The following is a 20,000-nucleotide window of genomic DNA, read 5'->3' on the forward strand; positions in this document are numbered from 1 at the left end:
TTCTTTGCTTGTTTTTTTGCCTTGCCACAGGTTTTTCTTTTTGTTGTTCTTATGATTGCTTTTGCTCATTCTTCTGAGATGAAGGAAGTGAAGAGCAAATAAAGAAACTATGAGCAATATCCTTACTCCATGTGAGAACTCGATACAATTTTTTTGTCTAGATGTTTCATATGTTACATGGTAAAACAGCCCCTTTGGTGCAGCACATCCCCTTGAGCTGTCACTAATCTAACAGAAGTTTAACAATAGGAGTAGAGCCCGGAATTAAAGACTGCTTTTGCATGGGTATTTGAGAAAAGCACAGCAGATTTAATTAACTACGTGGCTGAAAATGTTACCTGTTCTTACATGTTTTCTAAGAAGATTTAATAATTTGTTTCTTATATGTCCATTTCTGATATAAAATCTTGTGGTTACAAAGTATTGCCAAGTGAAGGGTTGGGGTACAACAAGAGAACTAAAAAGAAAAGATTTTGAAAAGTTATAGGAAAGGTAGGTTTACAGTGGAACTTACTTTAATGGGGAAAATGCAATATAACCTTGAATCATCCCTTGCATACCAGTAAGGTATACTTTATATTCTAACATCAGCTTTAGTGCCTCTGTAGGTTTATGAAGTTGAGCTTCTTTTAACACTGTTTAAAAACCGTAACTGAACAATTTCATTCAGAAACATATGAACCCTTTAGATTAGGAAAACAATTAACATCTAGGATTAAAATTATACTTGAAACCTACAATGGAAAGGCAAATGAAAGAGATATACGCAAATGTTTCATACCATTTTCTTCAGGTTGTAGGTCTAATAAGTCATCTATGGCACCTACGAGCAGGAAATAAAAAAAAATTAGAAAGTAACAAAAGACCACCTGCAGTACACTGGCAATTATATATATTTAGAAGTAGTTTTCTTAAGACACTTCACCTGAGTTCTGCTTGTGATTACAATTTCCTTGTAACTTGGATAGGGCATCCTTGCCATCGGCAGCTGTAATCAAGATCCATAAACATGTCAAATTGCACTTGGCACAAGAATATATGTTCATAAACAATGTCACTGTAAGTTCAACATGCAACAGTTGTTGGTATTCATGTTTAAAATTAACCTCATCGCAACTGATGTAAGACCCAACCTAAATATAAGCATTTTAAAGGAAGTCAAATTTCTGATCTTCCTTTGAATTACCACCTGCCACACAAGCCCATCTCCAGGCTAGGTGCACCCAGCTGAGGCAACTGCAAGAATCAGACAGGTCTCTGCTTTTCTGCAGAAGCAGAGATTTATTTTATTTTATTTTTTTTTCAGAAGCTTGTACTTGCACAGGGCAGGAGAGAGCACAAAAGTGCCCAGGACCTCATCGTTCCTTAAATTGCCTTTCTTGACCATACATCAGTTGAATGGCATATATGATGGAGCCGATCTTAAACACAGCCATAGCACATTAAAGGCAAATGCAGAGCAAATGATACAAATTGGAAGTTATGAAATAGGAGCAGTTTATGAGGAATGCTATGAAGAAACAGCTCCATCACTAGCAGTGCTATGTCTGTTATTTTAGGATGTACAGAGTACATCAATAAAAAAAAACAACTTAGACTCACTACTATAGGGAAATGGAAAAATTTAGTAGAGGTATTACAAAATATTTCAATTCCTTTTAAAGGTGACGCAGAAGGAGACAGAACAAGGTATTTACATTATGGATGACGCTGAAATCTATTACAGTCTGTAAATAATTGAGAAAGGTTCTAGAAAACATCTGCTAATAAAATATTTTAGAAGTCAGATTTTGCATCCAGAAATGCTAAAATATCTGGTAAAACAGATATTTGATCTGACTGATTACTTGCAAAATGGGTGAAACTTCAGAACACCAAAAAAGTCCTAATACAGTGCCACTATTAAAAAAAACAAACAACAACAGTAATTAACAGGGTGATTCAAATAACTGTAGGTAACTAGGTGCTCATAGCTCATCATTACTCCAAGGCAGAACATTAACTGATTCGATAAAAGAATAGGAGCATAATAAATGCTCCTATAATAAAAGGTATTTTTATGGAAAGCATTCCTAGTTTAAAAAAAAAAAAACACAAAATGACTAATTCCGTTCTTTGATGAAACTGTGAGCTTATTTTTGTAAAGATATTTGTTTAGAAACAAGTTGACTTTGCACTGCATAGTCTTCCAGCTAAAAAGTTAGCACTGCATAATAACTATAGGGAACATATTGAATGGATTAGGAACATGACAACTAACAGATGTCAAAAAAAGTTGTTAGCAGAAACAACTGCAAAGTAGAAGTGTTTCTAGTTTAGATCTGCAAGGTTTAGTGTTATTTCCATTGCTTTTCAATTGCTTTAACAGTCATCTGGAAGTAAACACAGAATCCCTCTTGAATAAAACGTACAAACAACTATAACAGACTGTTAGAGGTAGTCATTCAGGCCAGTCATTGAGTTTCTACAGTCAAGCTGGGAGAATTTAATACCACTAAGCCTTAAGTTATATCTCGAGGAATAAGGAATACTAGCTGTGCTCCAGAATGGAAGAATGAGTCATGGAAATCTGTGACCGAAACGACCTGAGTTTTTATAAACAACGACAAAATCAAATATGAGCTTCTAATATGATGTTACTGAAAAATGAAATATTCCTGGAAATACAAAAAGGAAGGTGATGAGTTGGAAAAAGGAATGTGATCTTACTTTCTAGAAACACTATTGATGAGACCAACATCAGGAATGTCTTGTACAGTAGTATTTTTCAAATTTTAAAAGGAATGTTGGAAAGTGGAATGGAAACAAAAGCTTCAAAACTAAAGGTCTAGAGAAGATGTCTTAAAGACATTAATATGGTTAGCCTATCAAGAGGAAGATTTGAGGAGAGTTTTGAGTACTTTTTAAGCACCTTTATGGAGGATGAAATACTCCATGTTGAAAGGTTCTCTGTTAATTTATTAGATAAAATATACTATAAAGCCATGGCATAATTTAGGCTGGAAGAATGTCTGGGAGTCATTTTGTCCAAGCCCCTTGTTAGAGTACAGCCAGCTATAAAGCTGGATCAGGTTTCCCTGGGATGGGTCAAGTCTTGAACATCTGCAGGGATGAAGATTTGACAGCTTCTGCGGGAACTTGTTGCAAACGCTTTGCCACGCTCAACGTGAAGCTTTTTTCTGAGTATCTGACCAGAATTTCCTTCTTGTCACTTGTGTCCACTGTCTCCCCTTCTTTCACTGTGCACCTCCAATTGGAGCCTGGCTGCGTCACTGGGTAATAACCACCCACCAGGTCATTGCCAGCAGCTGAATAGGACTTTGCCTAACTTAGCCAGAAGTTCCACCGAATTTAACAAGTTTTTAACAGAGTGGATATTTAATCACTGGGATAAACTAGCAAGGTAAGTGGCATACTTTCCTTGTCTTGACATCTACTAATCAGAAAATCTCTTCCTTGAGGACATGCCCAGTGTAAGAATTACTCTTTGGAAGACAAACGATTTGACCTGTCTGAGAGTAATTGAATGAAATGCATTAGGATACAATATATAAGGTATTATGTTTAACAGATCTTCCTGGCCTTAAGTTTTATGCATTTATATGGATTTGCTTGTTGAAGCTGAATGTATATTAAATAACAGAAATGAAAACAACATAAATTACAGCATTTAGGAAGTTATGAACACATGAAATAGAATACCTGAATAGTCTGATTCCTTGGTATGGCTCTCCTCATCTAATGAAATCAACCTTAATTTGAAAGAGTAAGAAAAAAAACTGAGAAAACAATTCTAATGCTATCATATATTTTTCTCTTTTTGCTCACATCATTATACAATCATATCGACAACAAATAGACACTAATTCATATGGATTCCTGCATTTGCTGTATATGCTGGTTTGTTGTTAAATTTTATTGCTTCATTGGCAGAAGTCTGTTGAAAACCAAAATAATATTGAAGACCAACTGTCAAAACCTACCACCTACCTACCTATCTGTAATGAAAAGCATAGACCAAATCTGGAAAAGCAGAATATGCTCTCATAAATACCACTAAGGAGGTATAACTGGTCCACAGAAAAACAATTTGCACCCCTCTTTTTAACTTTGTAACAGTGACAAATAAAAACAACTATCAGGTGAGTTTTGTCCCATGACAGCAGGTTTCTAAAGAACCAAATCAGCGGTGTTGATGAAAAAGCTCTTGCGATAAAGAAAATAAAATAAAAGAAAAACAAACAAAAACAAAAAAAAGGTTTACAAGAAATTCTTACACAAAGACAAGTTAGTCAGGCCAAATTCTAGTATAATGAATGTTTAGCGTGAATGGAAAGATTGTGAAGATTTGAAAAGCTTTATTTTACTTTGCATCATTCTTCTAGAATCTTAGATGCATGTTTATGGTTTGATGGATACACCAAAATTGTAAAGAAATGTTATTTTCCCCAGTTTAATGAAAGGAAAAAGATAATCGATAAGTAAAAAAACAGTGAAACCATTACATGGATCTGATGCATTTGCTGGTAGATGCCAATGCATAGATTTTGCATAAATCATGCATTTATTCTAGAATTTTATTTTCAACATTGAAGAAAACAATTGTTTCTGAAATTCTCTATTATTGTCACGTGAGAGGCATCAGACTCAAGGAACTGCTGTGAAAACAGCCACCTGCCAAATGGTACTTGGCCAAGTCATTTCTCATCTGCTTAGCTCCAAACCTGACCAATTTATAAACTGGTTTTGGTCAGTGGATGCGAATCTAAGCAAGCAAAAAAAACCTGAAAAACTAAACTCTTTCAAGAACTGTTACTATAAATAGCCAAGCAAAATACACTAATTATCAGCCAAGCTGTTCTCTGCTTTTTGACAACTGATCCTTAGCTGGGTGCTTCACTTAACCATGGATAGTCAAAACAACAGGTGGCAGGAGGATTGTATAAACGTAGCATCTCGTCGCAACTGAATCCTGATGGTCCCATAGGGGAGCGATCACATCTCATTCTCCTGTTCTTCTCTCTCTATAGCAGCCCATTCATAATTCTCTCTCACCTCAGAGCTACAGGTAACCCAAACCTTGATAGCATCAGTTCACTTAGATGTACTTTTTACTAAGTACCTCCTGCTTCACTGGATTACTAACCAATGCTGTATACATTACAAAAACTAATCGCTGCTCAAAGCGATCAGGAATCCATATCCTATTCCCAGGTGTAAGGAGACGCTGCTGAAGGGAGAAATACAATGCTGATATATCTTCTCCCATGTGATGCTGTTTACCACTTCTTTTACTAAAGAAAATTTGAAGCAAAAGCAGAAAAATAAAGAGATGGCTAAAACAAATGAGTAACATATAAAGGTTAAATGGGTCCTTTTCAAGCTCTTAAACTCACCATAAAGTTTAGTAATTTTCATACACACAGTACATCATTTCAGTAATGCTTGTATTAAGCCTACTGTTTGCTAGTGTGGTCAGACTACCTGTGTCTACATTTTTAGTTTTAAATGTTTGGTGACTTTAGCAATGAGAAAGTAGATTATAGATAAAATTACTTATTATTTTGAGATACAGGACATGTGACTTACTGACTCTGCTGATCTTCTGCTGATTTGGTGCTCTCAATCTGCAGGTCCTCCTTTTCTGCTCTTTCTGTTAGTTTATTCACAGGATCTTGCAAGCTCTAGATCATAATCATTATAAATGAAAAGAGAGAAGAAAAAAAGGATTCAGGGAAGCAAAAATGTGTCATGTAAGGCCAAATCAGACTATAAAGCCTACATAAATTAGTCTAGTATTAAAAGCATATCTGACTCAAACAGAATGAATAGATGCAGTCTTTAAACCTATCTTTTACTTGTACTGCGTCTTTATTTCTTCACTCTCTTTTTTTTCCTGACCCGACTCTTCACAGAACCTTAGCAGCTGCAGTGCCACTAGGAAGGTACTGCTCATATCCTCAATCCAAAAGCAGGGGTTAAAATCTTGGATCATTTGATAGAGGCCAGGTGTGATATTTCCACAGCCTGCTAACCCTTTGCAATGAATGTGAAAGACCAGGCTGTAAGATAACAATGAGCAGTTTCATGGTCTGCACTTTTATAACCCAAAGTTGGGCAAGTGAACAAGGCAACACATAAAAGCATTGTGTACTGACTGTTTGAGATTAATGAAGTATTAATATACTACTAGTTTTCCCCATAATTAATGTTATGCATTAATTAGGGTTGCTGTAAGAAAACTTAAATAACTGAAGGTTATTTAACGTGTTTGCTAAGTCTGTCTCACCTACTGAATAAAGGTTAGAGTCCCCAGCTCACCTGCTGTGAGAAAAATATTCCCACACATGTTGTAGCTCTTGTATGCACTGCCCTGTTAACCAGAATGCATTAGTCACCAGAAGGGGCATTCCAGTTTCTGTTTCTGTTAGTACTTGTGTGGAGATGTATACTTCTGTGTTTTAGAAACCAAACTAATGGACTTGTCATATACTGCAGTTGGATTTATTTTTTTTTCCTCCCAGTAAGTTAATGCCTCTGTGTAGTGCCACAGATTAATTTGTCATAAGCACCTAGAGCACTGCAGACATCATGCGTCAGAAGATGAGGGATCACAAAGGCAACAACAATAACTAGAAGCCTTAAGGAAATGTACCTTATCTATGGTTGCCACCTTTTTTTTTTTTCTTCAACACTGTAACAGTGCTAACCAGAACCACTGCTAAGTGTACTTCTTGGATTCTGAATAATGGACACAAGCCACCCCAGCTAGATCACCTATGAATGAATGTTACCCTTCAGCTGTGTTTGTACCAGCCGTTGACTAGATTGCACTGTGTTCTACTAAAACTGGTGGGGATTAATCCATTGATTCCGAGAGGACCTGGGTTAAAGTTCAGAAACATATGCACAAAATTGCAGTGCAGAGAAAGACAGCAGTGCTTCTGGCACTTGACCCATCTCAGACACCTCCGCTGTAGAGCTCACCATGCACTGCACTCAGGAGGTGATGCTGCAAGAGTGTGTGGTGCTCTGCGGCTAAGCATAGCAGCACTGAGCCTGCCCCAAGAAGGATGTAATGGTTTCAAACAACAAACAGCTACGTTAACTACAGCCTAACTTGTAGAAGTTAGAGAATTTATGCAACTTAGAGAATTATCAGAAGTAAAACCTTCTGCATCTTCAAGAAAAATACAGAGAAATCAGCATCCTTCTTCAAGAAACTATATTACGATGCTTCCTTCACTGTTAAAGAGTGTTTCAGGAAATCCATTTTTAAAGGACTGTGATCAACCCACGGAAACAGCATATAGAAATGGAGTTCATGAGTACCTCGGGAAGGAAACAGCACGATAATAATGGGAGTTACTATTTCCTGTATTAGAAAAATAAATATAGGTCTGAAATATAGCTTCAGTTTAAATAGAGATTATGACAAAAATTGTTGAAAATTAGCAGATGTACATTAAAACAATAATTCAATTTACCTAATTATTTTGACATTTAGGCAATATTTCCTCCAATTCTAACAGCAAATAATTAAATTACTATTCTCTTCCCTGCCTCCTTCACTCTGCATCCCAGTGTGTACTATGAAATGAGGTATCTTTTTAAAAGGATAAAAAAACATCTAGACAATGGGTATGAAATAAAACAAGTGTTAAAAAGCTATTCTCAACTGTTTTCTAAACACAAAGCCACAGTAATGTGATCACTATTGTCAACATGCATAGAAATGACACTGTGACATTCTGTTGTTTCAGGTTACATCTGAAGAAAGGAAGAACTCCCATCATCTAGGAAATAAAAAGATTAAACAAGGTTGTGAGATACAGACTGAATTCAGACAACAGCAAGCACACTTCATTCAGTTTGGTGTGTGAAACATCACTGATTTCATTGGCTCTAAACAGACAAACGTGCAACTTCACAGCACGTGTCTGGATGCTAGCAAGAATTCACACGGACTTCGTTGTAGGCCACACAAGTATGTGACCGAAGGTCTCAAGTCTAAAAACATTTCTTCTTAGCTTATGTCTTTTTTTTTTTTACTATAAAAATCAGGATAAGACCGTACAAACTAGTGAAGCAAGTTCACAGTCATTCCTTGTGCCTATCCTGACTCTGCAACCAAAAGTCACTCAGTGACGTTTTGCTTGCTACCATCACTCAGACTGAGTATCCCTGCCAGCTAACTGTGATGTTCCTCCACCACGGAGGTGGCTCTGGTTCCAGTTCAGGCACTGTTCCTAAGCTGACTGCTACTCGTGAAATTCCTTCACCTACTTTATAGCTTCTTTCAAGACAGGCCAAGACAATCTGGACTGCACACAAAACCTGTCCTCTGTAGTTATGTCACCAGAGTGCTGACAATGCATTCAGCTTGCCCACAGTTCCTCCCAAGTGCCTTGGACAACTCATGTTCTTCCTCTTTACTGAGAAGGAATCAAAGTAACATAGTTAAGGGCAGCCCCAGGAGCCAGAGATACATCCCAGGACATCATAACAACATCCAGAGAAGCATAACACCACTGAAGAGACAAAAGCTTGGATCTGCTTCGTTTTGGGAGAGGGCTGAAAGGGAGGAGGACAATCAGGTAGCTTCAGTATTTCCTAAGGGAGATTTATGAAAAAAATAGACAAGAAAAAGAAAAGAACAGAGATGTAAAATTATATGCAGTTCTGCCTAGGGAATAAAGTCACAATGCAACAAATGGAAATGAGAAAGGTCTACAGCAAGCGTCAGCAGAAGGCAGCAGTACTGAAGTAGCTGTTAGGGCAGGGCTCTCCAAACCACATAAGCAGCAGAAGCAGCAGTCTTCCACTTTGCACACAAATAAATGGATGCATTGAGATTTAGGCCTTTTGACTCCCTCACCAGGGCTATTACTGTTTCTAGGCTCATGTGAACTCTTCAGGAAGTTTAGTATTAGAGTATTGAAATGTAAACAATATGACTAAATATTCATGAAGTACCAAAGACAAATAAACAGTGACAGAAATTAGAAAGAGGTATCATTCATGAAAAGTAGCCCCTGAAATGCATTTGAATTCCTTTGATATATAGTAATTTCAAGAAAACGAAACCTTAAAGGTTTTACCAAAGCAGCAGCTCATCATCTTTAATATTACAGTAATGGATACTTTTACATCATGATACATAGATTTGTTAGCACATTAATAATCATCTTTCATCAAGCATAAAACTAGCAGTTAGGAAATACAGCTGCAAAAGCACAATTATACTACTCTCAGCATATACCCTGAAGCAAAGAAAACAAATGGGCTGCTTTTCATTAAGGGAGTTTGGCAAACATCTTTAAAGACAATGTTTTCTTTCCAGAAACAACCCCGAGAGGCATTTAAGAGTCTCTTTCCTAAGGTAAATCTAGTACATGAATATATCCATACTACAAAATACAAATAGTAATTTTCCAGTACATGGCACCTTCTAATTTTTCAGTAATATGATCTACATCTAAGTCAAATATTAACACTGTTTCCTTAAATTCTTGTTTTGAAGTAAAATGCTGACCCTACATACATGTAAGCTTAGCTTAATTCGGCAGGACCGCTCCTGAATTAAGGATGAGTAAAGTTAAGCTGCTAGTAACAGAACTAGAATCATAAAAGGAAAATGATTTGCAAGCACCAAATTCACTATTTTAGAAAAGATCCCTTTAAAGAATATTTTTCCTTGTCTTATATCTAAGAGACAACTCCCAATTAAACATGTAGAAATGGGCACATTAAAATATTTTATGTATCTTTTAAGCAATTATATATCCCATTTGTATGTTTTTAACACATAAAGTAAACAGCAGACATGATATCTTTTTTGACCAGAAGTTTCTCCACTAGAAACTGCACTACCAAAGATCACCTATAGCCATTTATTATATGTTATAAAAAAATAATACTTGAAGTAGGTTGCAACTCCTTAAACGCTGGCATAAGCACATGGCATGACTGGTAAGGATCAGTTCCTAACCATAAACATCTCTTGTTTTTCCCCACTCATGTCTAGCAGAGAAGGCATGGGACTTGAGGGAGTCCACACCCTTCTGGAGGTTTGGAGACTGACCTGAAGGTACCTAAAGCAGCAGTAGACACCCATGCTGTCAGGCAACAGAATCGCACCTGATGCAACCAACAAATTTTAACTGAATCTTCTCAGCAACCATTTAATGTAAACAAACAGAAACTACTAATTGAGGCAAAAGAGATCATGTAGGAGACTGAACTTTGATATACTAAAAAAATAATCCCACACTCAAGAGACCAAAAGAAATAAAGAACTGATACTAAAAGGCAGCAACAGAGTCTTATCCCCAAGCAGCTGTTTTCTGCAAGCACAGACTTCCATGAAATTCTGTAGTATAAAACTAACCCCTGATTAGCATTATTTCTCAGCATACATATAACTGCACAAACAGGAAATCACATCTTTTCAGAGCAGGAGGCCAGCAATAAAAACGGTTATGATTCTCATAACAAAGTTAGGGCTTCACCCTAAACATACTACAATATCCACAATCATTTTTACAATTACTTTCTGTTCCCGGGAGTGCTTGTTGCACATGTGCACACAATATAGATTGCATTTCTCCATCACAGATTCCCAATTTAATTCCAAATTTAGATTACACTAAAATCTTTCACAGGAGAAAGTTCAAAAGATAACAAGCATTCCAAACTCTCTCTCATCTTCCAACACGAGGGTACTTCTCATTCTCCATCACTAGGGTACTTCATGCTCCAGAAGCAGTGCATTTTCTGTACAAGTTTCTTTCCAAGGTATCTAAATGTTATGCATTTTGAAACGTGATATATCTTGTTCAAATGATCATGTTTTTAGATATGAGAGAGAATAAATAGCCTGTATTTTTGCTGGGTGTCTGCACAAATTAGATTGAAAAGAGTTTGATTGAAAGCATAGAGAAAAAATTCTTCAGAAAACTTCAAACATCAAGAAGTTAGGAGCAGAACAGCCCCACCGCGTGCTTCCCAGGCTCCTCAACAGGACTCTGGCCATGCTAAACCCAGGCTGTGAACCAGCCGTCACTGCAATGGGAAGTGATGATGGGGAAACAAAGAGGACCTTTTTTCTGATTTAGAGTTTAACTGGTGAGTCTGTAGGCAATTACTGGCAGTGTCAAGATAACTATTCCCAACCGTCTCCTGCTGGAATATGGAGATACACTCTGGCTAGAACCCATGTATGGACGATGTGAGAAGGAAGCACAGAGTTCTGTTAGCTTCATAGCAAATGCAGACTTCTCCTGCAGGACAGAGACTGGGTAAGATGGAAAAGTTTATGAGTCTTTAAAGCTGCCCAGACCAGAACTTCCTTTTCTTTCTGTCCTCTGGTCAGGAAAGACTGAAGCTTGAAACATGTTTGGCTGTTTGTTTTGTTGTGATGTTTCAAGCTGTAGGAATAACAGTCTCCACAAGCTCTTTACGTACTTCAAAGTTCAGAAACTACTCCCTTCCAACACACATTCTAGAAAACAACTTTAAATATAGCATGGTCATGTACGGGCAAATATGGTAGCCTGGGGTGAACTAAACTTTATACCTTCAGGTGCTTGTTCTCCAGGAGCTCTGGGGTAGCCACAGGCTATACAGCACACTGCAGCCCAGCTTCCACTTCTGCATGTCATATCCACAAACATCTCACAGATTGAGGCTATGACTCCTAATTGCTTTCAGACGGGGCTGTCTCTCCAAGTAAAGAGTGCTTTGCTGCAGGCTCTTCATTCCTTACTTTCCTCCCAGTGGTAACCCTTCCATCAGACCTTCTTCAGACAAAGGCTATTTTTCTCATATCCAAATAGGATCAGCCAATGACACAGTTGTTATGTTGCAAAAAATAACTACTGGAAAAAGACATCTATGTGGATAACTGGGAAATTAGTGACTTTTTCCTGTTTCCCTCTTTCTCCACTGAACTTCAATATACAACGGGCAAAGCAACTTCTTATGCAGGGGCAGACATGACCAGGAAAACATACACTGCTAAGTGCCTATTTCGTAGAAACATGACTGAACTCTGAACTCAGACTTCAGTCAGATAGTGCACATTTTCCGTATTGAAAGATCAGCAAATAACCACTAGTCAAGGAAAAAAAGTGATTTCCAGAGCAGTTAAGGGGTAGAAAGTCTGAGTACTTCAGAGCAGGTGTGGAGACTGAGCATCCCTGTATTTATACTTAGTCTGATAAGGTCTTCTTACAGCATAGGAGTTTTGAAAAGCAAATACAAAGGCAAAATAGTATTAATTCATTTGTGGAATTTTGGAGGGGAACATAAATCCCTAATTCTGCTGGACTTTATGATTCTTCAGGAACAATCAAAACCAATCCCAGTTAGCACTTAAACACATACTTAAGTGTAGCCCTGAACATTGTCTTCCTTTGAAATATGTCCTTTATCACTACACTCTACATGCAGTTTTTGATCTTACTAGCCAGAAGTACATTTGACAGAAAACATGTATTTAAATGAAAAGATGGGACAGGGATTAAATTTCCAGACAACATATGGACAAAATATGAATGCGTGCTTTCTACAGGGTTATACGGTCTCTTATTTGTTATCACTGGGCAGACAAACATACCGATATATTCCTTACCTTTAACATAGTGAATTCATATGGCTGATAACCTTTGAAACTTTCATGGATAGCTGCCATCGTGTGTGAAGTTTTTTCCCAAAAATGAAGAAGTGTTGTCTGTAAGGGAGAGTAAAATTTCAAGGCAATGTTAGCTTAAACACCAATCTGCTTTTACAGATTTTACATCTCCCCTCCAATATCAGTTACATATTCTTGTATTTGAAAATTGCTATAGTAACCTGTTAAAAACAATATATTAACAGGAAATTTTATTTTGGAGGTTCATGGGTTTTTTCTCGGTACCTGATATGTTGTTAACACATGAGAAAGAAGGTTGCATCTGCTAGCTCCCAAAAGATCGACTTTTTGACAGACATCAGTCTTCAGTTTGTCAAAGTTGAGTTTTGCATGTCGCACTTGAGCTTGAACCTTCAAACAAAGGAAAATTGTTTATGTAGAGATTTTTTTCTCTGTTTTTCTCATGAAAGAGCAAATTAATACAACTTTCAGGGAAATCAAAATTCTGAACAGACTCAATTAAAAATTATATAGAACTTTATTATAGTATCCGTCCAACAGAAAATAAGCTATGGCAGGCTAACATGCTAAAATACAGTTCTTACTATCATTTATATTACTTTTCTAATATATTCAGTGAAGAGACTTTTCTAACCTGTTTATACGATGAATAGTAGTATTATATATACACTGGGAAGATAATAACTAGAAAACACACTTATTTTGATCTTTCTCTATAGAAATACCAATTCAAATCCTGGCCAGCAAATTTGAAATTATAAGTTTATAACATAATATACACGCATACATAAAGACATCTCCATGTACCTACAGTAAGAAACAAATTATACTGACAAACTTTAAAGGCAGTCCGAAACTCTTGCTGATAGTATAGCACTTCAATAAAACTTTGAACTGTTCGAAAAAGTTCTCTCATTAAAGTTTTACTTCGAATAGGAGTGCTTACCCTGTTCATTGCTATAACACAAACATCAAGGCCCCCCTTTCTTAGGAACAATTTCTCAATTTCTGTTTCTCAATTTCTCAATTTCTGTTTCAAAGAATTTTAGTTTTTCAAATGATTCTTCTGCTAAGTGTTAGGTGCATACAAGATACTGTCTGTTACACAAACAGCACATTTAACAAAAAGACGTGTATTCTCATCACATATCAGGGCAGACAGTTGATGCATTTTGTGCACAGGATACCTCATTTTTAAAACAGCTTTGTACAATACCCTAAATATTGTATTAACAGAGATCTTTGTATACAACAAAATTTTCATCCAAGTAAATATGAAATTATCAAAGCAGAAAATGTGATAATTTTTCTTACAACTCTGTCATAATAAAATATCTACCCCAAAACAATTCAGTGAAAAAAAACCCACAACAAACCAAAATCAAACACATTTTCTTTTCTTTACTTGCCTAATTCTGAGAGTAAACTTATTTTGTTCAAAATACACAGACTCAGTCACACAAGATATGACAAACTTGTATGCTTCTGGTCTAGAGAAGTGAATCCAGCACCTTGCAGCAAGTACCTGTGCTCCTTTACACAGGAAGGACAGAGACACACCTCATAACGTAATCTGAAGCATTAGGGTTACCATATTTCCAATCACATTTACCCAAACTCGCTTATAGTACATGAGACTTCTGGTCACACAACTACATCCCGAACTTCTCCTGGCCCGATCCAGTGCTCTAACCACTAGACTACAGCATTTTACTGACTACTGCCCATGGCAGGGGGAGCTGTAACTAAGATGATCTTTAAGGTTGCTTTCAACCCGAGCCGTTCTGTGATTCTATGATTCCACTCTACTTGTGTTGTTTTAGCATACTGAAAGACCTTCAAACTAAAGGGGGCTGTCCATAGCTGGAAGAGTTCTTCGGCAGTTAGGATATGTTTTGGTGAGACAGAGACAGATTTGAATTCCCTTAGAAAGGAGGAAATTGCACCCATGGTTTCCACTTCATACAACAGACTGGGATTTGGGTCTATCTCATGTCTCCAGCTCCTTAAAAGACAAATAAAAAGGCCAGAAAACAAAAAACTTGTGAAGTTTCTAGTTGCAGTCTTCCTACAAACAGTCTTCAGTGGCACTTAGCAAGAAACAACATCAACATTTTATCTTAACATGCAATTGCCTCTTTTTAAACCTAGAACCCTGACAAAGAGGATTCATAACACAACATGGAATACAAACATATATACTTGATATGTCCATACAGATGATCCAAAATACCTAATGCAGTGCTGTGTTACCAAATGACACACATTTATCTTGCCAACCAGGGAAGACGCGAAAGTATAAGAACTGTTCAGTGAAGAATGTTTTTCAGCTTTTTTGATGTACTGAAAGTTTATTCAGCAGAAGCACTGTCCATTTTACAGCAGCAGTGTAGGACAGCCCAGGAAGAACACCACATAATGCATCAGCACAAGCTTTTGCCTTTTACATATAAGTGCATTTTCAATTTAAATTATTATTAGAAATCTTTTAAGATCACTTGTGGCTTCAGGAATTAGGTATAAAACCTTTACACTTACAAAGTGTAATCTGCTTAATACCACACAAGTTATCAGAACGAACCTTTGCTTTTCTACTCAAGGGAAAGTTGATGTAATACATACTAATCTTCTCCTTTCTCTGCAATTACTCTTTAAAACATTACAAACAGGACTTCACTGTGGTTTCTATCCTGAAAATTTTTACTTGTATGTTTTGTTTCACTTGAGCACAACATAAGAAATTCCTTCAAAATCCTGGTCTGAGAAGTGTTGGGATTTTACTGAGTACGAGAACTGTGCTGAAGCAAAGGCAAGGCAGACATTTTACAATAAAAGAGCTCTGAAGCATCTGAATCCATAGGTGCTAGTTATGAGATTTATGCTGTACAAGAAAATCTTACCATGGCACTACTGACATAAAAAAGACCACTACCCTCCCTATTTTCCTCTTTCTAAGGAAAAACAATCTGCTTTTAATTTTTTAATGCAAATATCAAAGTACAATATTTAAGGGACAGAATTCTTTAAAGAGAACACATGAGAAAACAAAGCATTAAATCAATAGCTTGATAAACTCTAAGAAGTCAGATAAAACTGAAATAATTTTAATAGACTGTGTTTTTAATAGACATTTAATAGACATTTTAATAGACAGTGTTAAGATCCTAAATCCTGGGGGTTTGAAAGTCAGACTCTGGGATGCTTGACTGTAAGGGCAAATATTTGCAAACACAGGTTCCTAAATCTATACTCAAACAGAAAAGGCCCAGCTTTCAATAGTGCTATCATCAAAAAAAAGTTTAGACGCAATCAAAAATCCTGTTCAGTACATTCAGTTACTAAAATATGGATTTGTCATGTGTTTTCAAGGAACATTTATGTCTTCTATAGTACTTCTATGTTACTACTTTCTTTTAGTCTATCGTAAAATGCAAAATTTATTTCTAGTAGTAGCCCAGTTTCAGGGAGAATTCAGCTAGTGAGGCATCATCTCCAAACCGAACTTAAATCAGATAAATGCACTAACTCATTCTATATACTGTATATTTTTGTCTCAGCACTTCCAGCATAGAAGCAGAAACAGATGCTTTCAGTCTAATTTGTCACCCAGCCTCTCACTTACTCGATCTGAAAAGCATGCACAATGTGTGTACAGGGTGGAAAAGGGGGGGAAGTAAATCAAGAGGGAAAAATTCCTGGAATATAGCAAACCTTCCTGCTGGGGGCTCTGGGTAAACTCCACCAGCAGATGGAATCGACACAAATCTCTGCATTAAGTAAGTGTAGCACCTTCTGGTATACCTAATTGTTCTAAAGACTAAAGTAGACTGCAGTTTGAGGACAAAGTATGTAGCATACAGCACAGAAAGCATAAGGAACTAGGTTATCACGGCTCCCACAGAACTGTAATAACACCAGTCAAGCTACGAAGTTATGAAAAGGAGCACCCATTACAATTTTACACCAACACATGCAAGCACCTATTGATTTTTATTTTTTTAAAGTCATGATTGATGCTGCATAGTCTGAGAACATAAAAGGTAATGTTTTATACAAAATAATGACTGTAACTAAACTATTTCACGTGCAACATGCGGACTTCCTAAGTCTTCCACAGTACTAAGCCTGATTTTAGTGTGCTTTGCTATGTTCTGCATTTTGCAGGCTATACTTTGACTCAACTGTTCCCTTGAGTGGGAATAGTATTTATTGTATGTATTAATCTCTGTTCCATGAACTTGTAGGAATAATACATAAGAACAATGTTTAAAGAAGAGGTAGCGAACTTCTGTTCATCTGCCTTAGCCCTTCATTTATGAACTGATGAGAAACATTGATAAAAGTTAATTTTAGGAGATGAAATTTACAAAGTGAGAAATGCCTACCTAGAAAGGAAAACCACTTGAACAGTGTAATAGATCCTAATATCTGCCAGGTTTGAAGCTAAGCAGACGTACACCAAATCTGTTCAAGAAGTGGAACAATTCTTGAAAGAGGTATGAGTTTAGGTAACCTAGAAAAAAGTGTGTAAGTTCCAGTGATACATTTCTCAAGTTTGACATTTTGGACTTAATTGCAATTTCTCCTGCTTGTGCACACATTCCCAGGCACCTCACCCTATTAAGCAAATTCGCAGTCGTGTTGCAGTTCTTATAAACGACTTAATTACCATTAGTCGTCTACCTGTCTTACTCTTTAAAGCAACAAAAATATCGTCAGCCTTTCTGCCACAGAAGAACAGCAGATAAATCAGCTTTGAAGTAATGGTTAATTCTGTGGGATGAGTGGAAAAATTGCAGATATGCCTGCCTTACGAGCTGCCTTTTTCTTCTATTTCTATAGAAGACTAGCAGAGCGGAATTGCTACCCATTACTCAGATCCCAGTCACTACAGCAGTACAAGCAAATAATGCTTTGGAACAGCGTTATTGAAAACCAAAATGTCCTGTTTCGAGGTTGTTTCTGTGTATCAGCAAATCCATGAGAAAAGACAACAGATGTAAGTGAAAGCTAAATTAAACATAGATTAGGCTAACTGTGTTGTAAGCGATAAAGGTTCTGGAAAGGAGATTGAGAAAACTTCCTGGTATCCAAAAGTGGCATAAAACTCATTAGGTATGGACTTGATCAAGGCAAGTCTATCATAAGATACAACATAGCACAAAGACTTTTCAGCCACGTAAGACCTTTTTTTTTTTTTTAAGCAGCTGAAACATTTATAGTGAGAACTTTAAACATTCAGCTGAAACAGTGATATCCAACATAACGTGATGAAATCAATCTCTATTCAAATAATTGCAAATACCTACTAGCAATTTACCTGACATAATTACCCTGAGATTTTAGATTTAATTGGAATATCTAATTCACTTGTTCAGAGTTCTCACTGCAGCATGTTTGTACAGTCCTGGAATTGAACATACGCAATAAAGCAGGAGTGTAAGAAGTACTGCAAAGAAAGAAGGGGGGGGAGAGGGGGAAGCAGAAGAAATGCTATAGCATTCTGTAGCAGAATATAGAGAAATGCAGCTTAATATGGATTGGTGAATCAGTAGCAGCATTTTGCTGTATTTACTGGGACAAAGAACAATCACCTTTCTCTGTCAAACTAGATCTGAAACACTGTGTACAAACAAAATGACCATGAAGTCTTCATCATACGCTGGTAAAAGGTTTTTTGTTTGTTTGTTTGTTTTTTCCCATTTAATCACAATATTTTTCATTTCTAGTCAGAACAACTGAATCTCCGTGACTCTGAAATATATTTCACTCTGCTTATACTCTGATGAAGCTGTCTAAAGAAAAGAACTAGTAAAAAGTCACTTTATAATCAAAATGTTATTCCCCCAAACCCGGTAGCTTGCATGCAAATTCTGTCATTCAAACCAGCTCTATTATAGCCATTTTCACTATCTCATCCTATTTGAATTTGTGTGTTAGCATCATTCTTACACTCAGTTTTCCTTCTCACAAAATAAGATTTAGTCAAAGACAGGATTTTTCACTCACCTCTGTAATCAAAATGTGAGACAAAGTAACAGCTGTAATAGTTTTAATTCTCACATAAGAACAATAGTCCTTGATGATAATTCCCATTTTCATCTATCCCCTTTGATTTCAAATACTATTGCTCATTATTATTTAACATTTGTATCGCAGCAGTTACTGGAGGTTTCAATGAGATGGGGTCCCACTGCACGAGACACCAAAAAGTACTGAATAAGTTACAGGTCTTGCCCCAGTGATGTGCGATACTTAAGTACAAGCGCCAGTGTTTGAAGGATGAAGGTTTAAATTGGGACTGCGCTGGGAAAACAAGCCCTTGTTGGATACCTAAGGGATGACTCCTGCCCTGGGGACAGTGGAGTCTACCGAACCAGAATGCTGTAGCCCTTGGTAAAACTTTTCTTTTCCCCCTTTCACTAAGCATGGATGCCAGCCGTGCTAGCACCAAGTCCAGCACCAGCACACGCTGTAAGACACCATGCAATGCACCTGCACAGGAGCCCTGTGATGAGACCACCCTGGGCATCTCCAAAGTAGTGGAGTCAGGCACTCGGTAACGCAGGCTGAGCACAAAACACAGAAGGTAGGAGAAATTAAAAGGTTCCTTCAAAAGGTAGCAATCCCTCCTTCCATTTTCCAAAATGAAAGGACTAAACATTCCTATCTTGCAGACATGATCACGAGCAGCATGCGCTGTTCTTGATTTGGGCGGTACAGTTCTCTTAAACCTTCAGTGCAGTATGCACATCAGCACCTGTGCATGCACGTGCACAGCTCTACCACCAACACCTACCAGCTAAAAAGCATTAGAGCTGCCACAGGGTGTCTGGACAAAGCACATTCAAATGAACTTCAGCCTTCAGCTGTGCTCCTGGATCTGATAATTAGGAGAGTTTGAAGGGCTTGGATTTTTTTTTTTCCTGCTTCTACTGATTTGTAATAAAAATATAAACATATCCTGACTAGTATGAAGATAAAACTGAACTCAAATTACTACTTAAAATTTCAGGCTTTGTAGGGGGCTTTTTTGCACACTGTGTACCATTTCTCAGGGGTAAAGCCATAGCATTTTAAACTTCCTTCTTTCTACTCCTTCTGTCCCCCTCTGGAAGTGGTAATAAAGATGCTATAGACAGGAGAATTTTTGTGTACCAGGCAAGGAAAGGATTACATAACAGAACTAAATTTCACATGGACACTTTACACCGACACATGATAGCTTTGACACAACGTACAGCTCTAAATTAGAGTGTAGCATGCAATGGATAATACAACCGGGTTTCATAGGCCTTTTTCTTAACAGAAATAAAAGAACACATTTTGTGTTCTATTCCCATCA

The 20,000-nt window shown here is 37.1% G+C and overlaps 2 protein-coding genes across 5 annotated transcripts in view; both read right to left on the reverse strand.

Moving 5' to 3' along the window:
- Positions 1 to 20,000, reverse strand: part of ASNS (asparagine synthetase (glutamine-hydrolyzing)) — an 853,397-nt gene that overhangs the window by 346,911 nt on the left and 486,486 nt on the right. The window lies entirely within an intron of this gene.
- Positions 1 to 20,000, reverse strand: part of ICA1 (islet cell autoantigen 1) — a 76,266-nt gene that overhangs the window by 14,512 nt on the left and 41,754 nt on the right. For 3 of the 4 annotated variants that reach the window (XM_035545175.2, XM_035545173.2, XM_050709217.1), the window contains 6 exons: positions 12,920 to 13,045; positions 12,635 to 12,733; positions 5,590 to 5,684; positions 3,703 to 3,752; positions 926 to 988; positions 782 to 823 (listed from right to left, as the gene is read on the reverse strand). In XM_035545175.2, coding sequence (XP_035401068.1) covers positions 782 to 823; positions 926 to 988; positions 3,703 to 3,752; positions 5,590 to 5,684; positions 12,635 to 12,733; positions 12,920 to 13,045 — 475 coding nt within the window. The remainder of the gene's footprint in view (positions 1 to 781; positions 824 to 925; positions 989 to 3,702; positions 3,753 to 5,589; positions 5,685 to 12,634; positions 12,734 to 12,919; positions 13,046 to 20,000) is intronic. The other variant, XM_035545176.2, reaches the window with a different exon arrangement.

Source organism: Cygnus atratus, chromosome 2 (genome assembly GCF_013377495.2).
Source record: "Cygnus atratus isolate AKBS03 ecotype Queensland, Australia chromosome 2, CAtr_DNAZoo_HiC_assembly, whole genome shotgun sequence".
In the NCBI taxonomy this organism is placed as follows: Eukaryota; Metazoa; Chordata; class Aves; order Anseriformes; family Anatidae; genus Cygnus; species Cygnus atratus.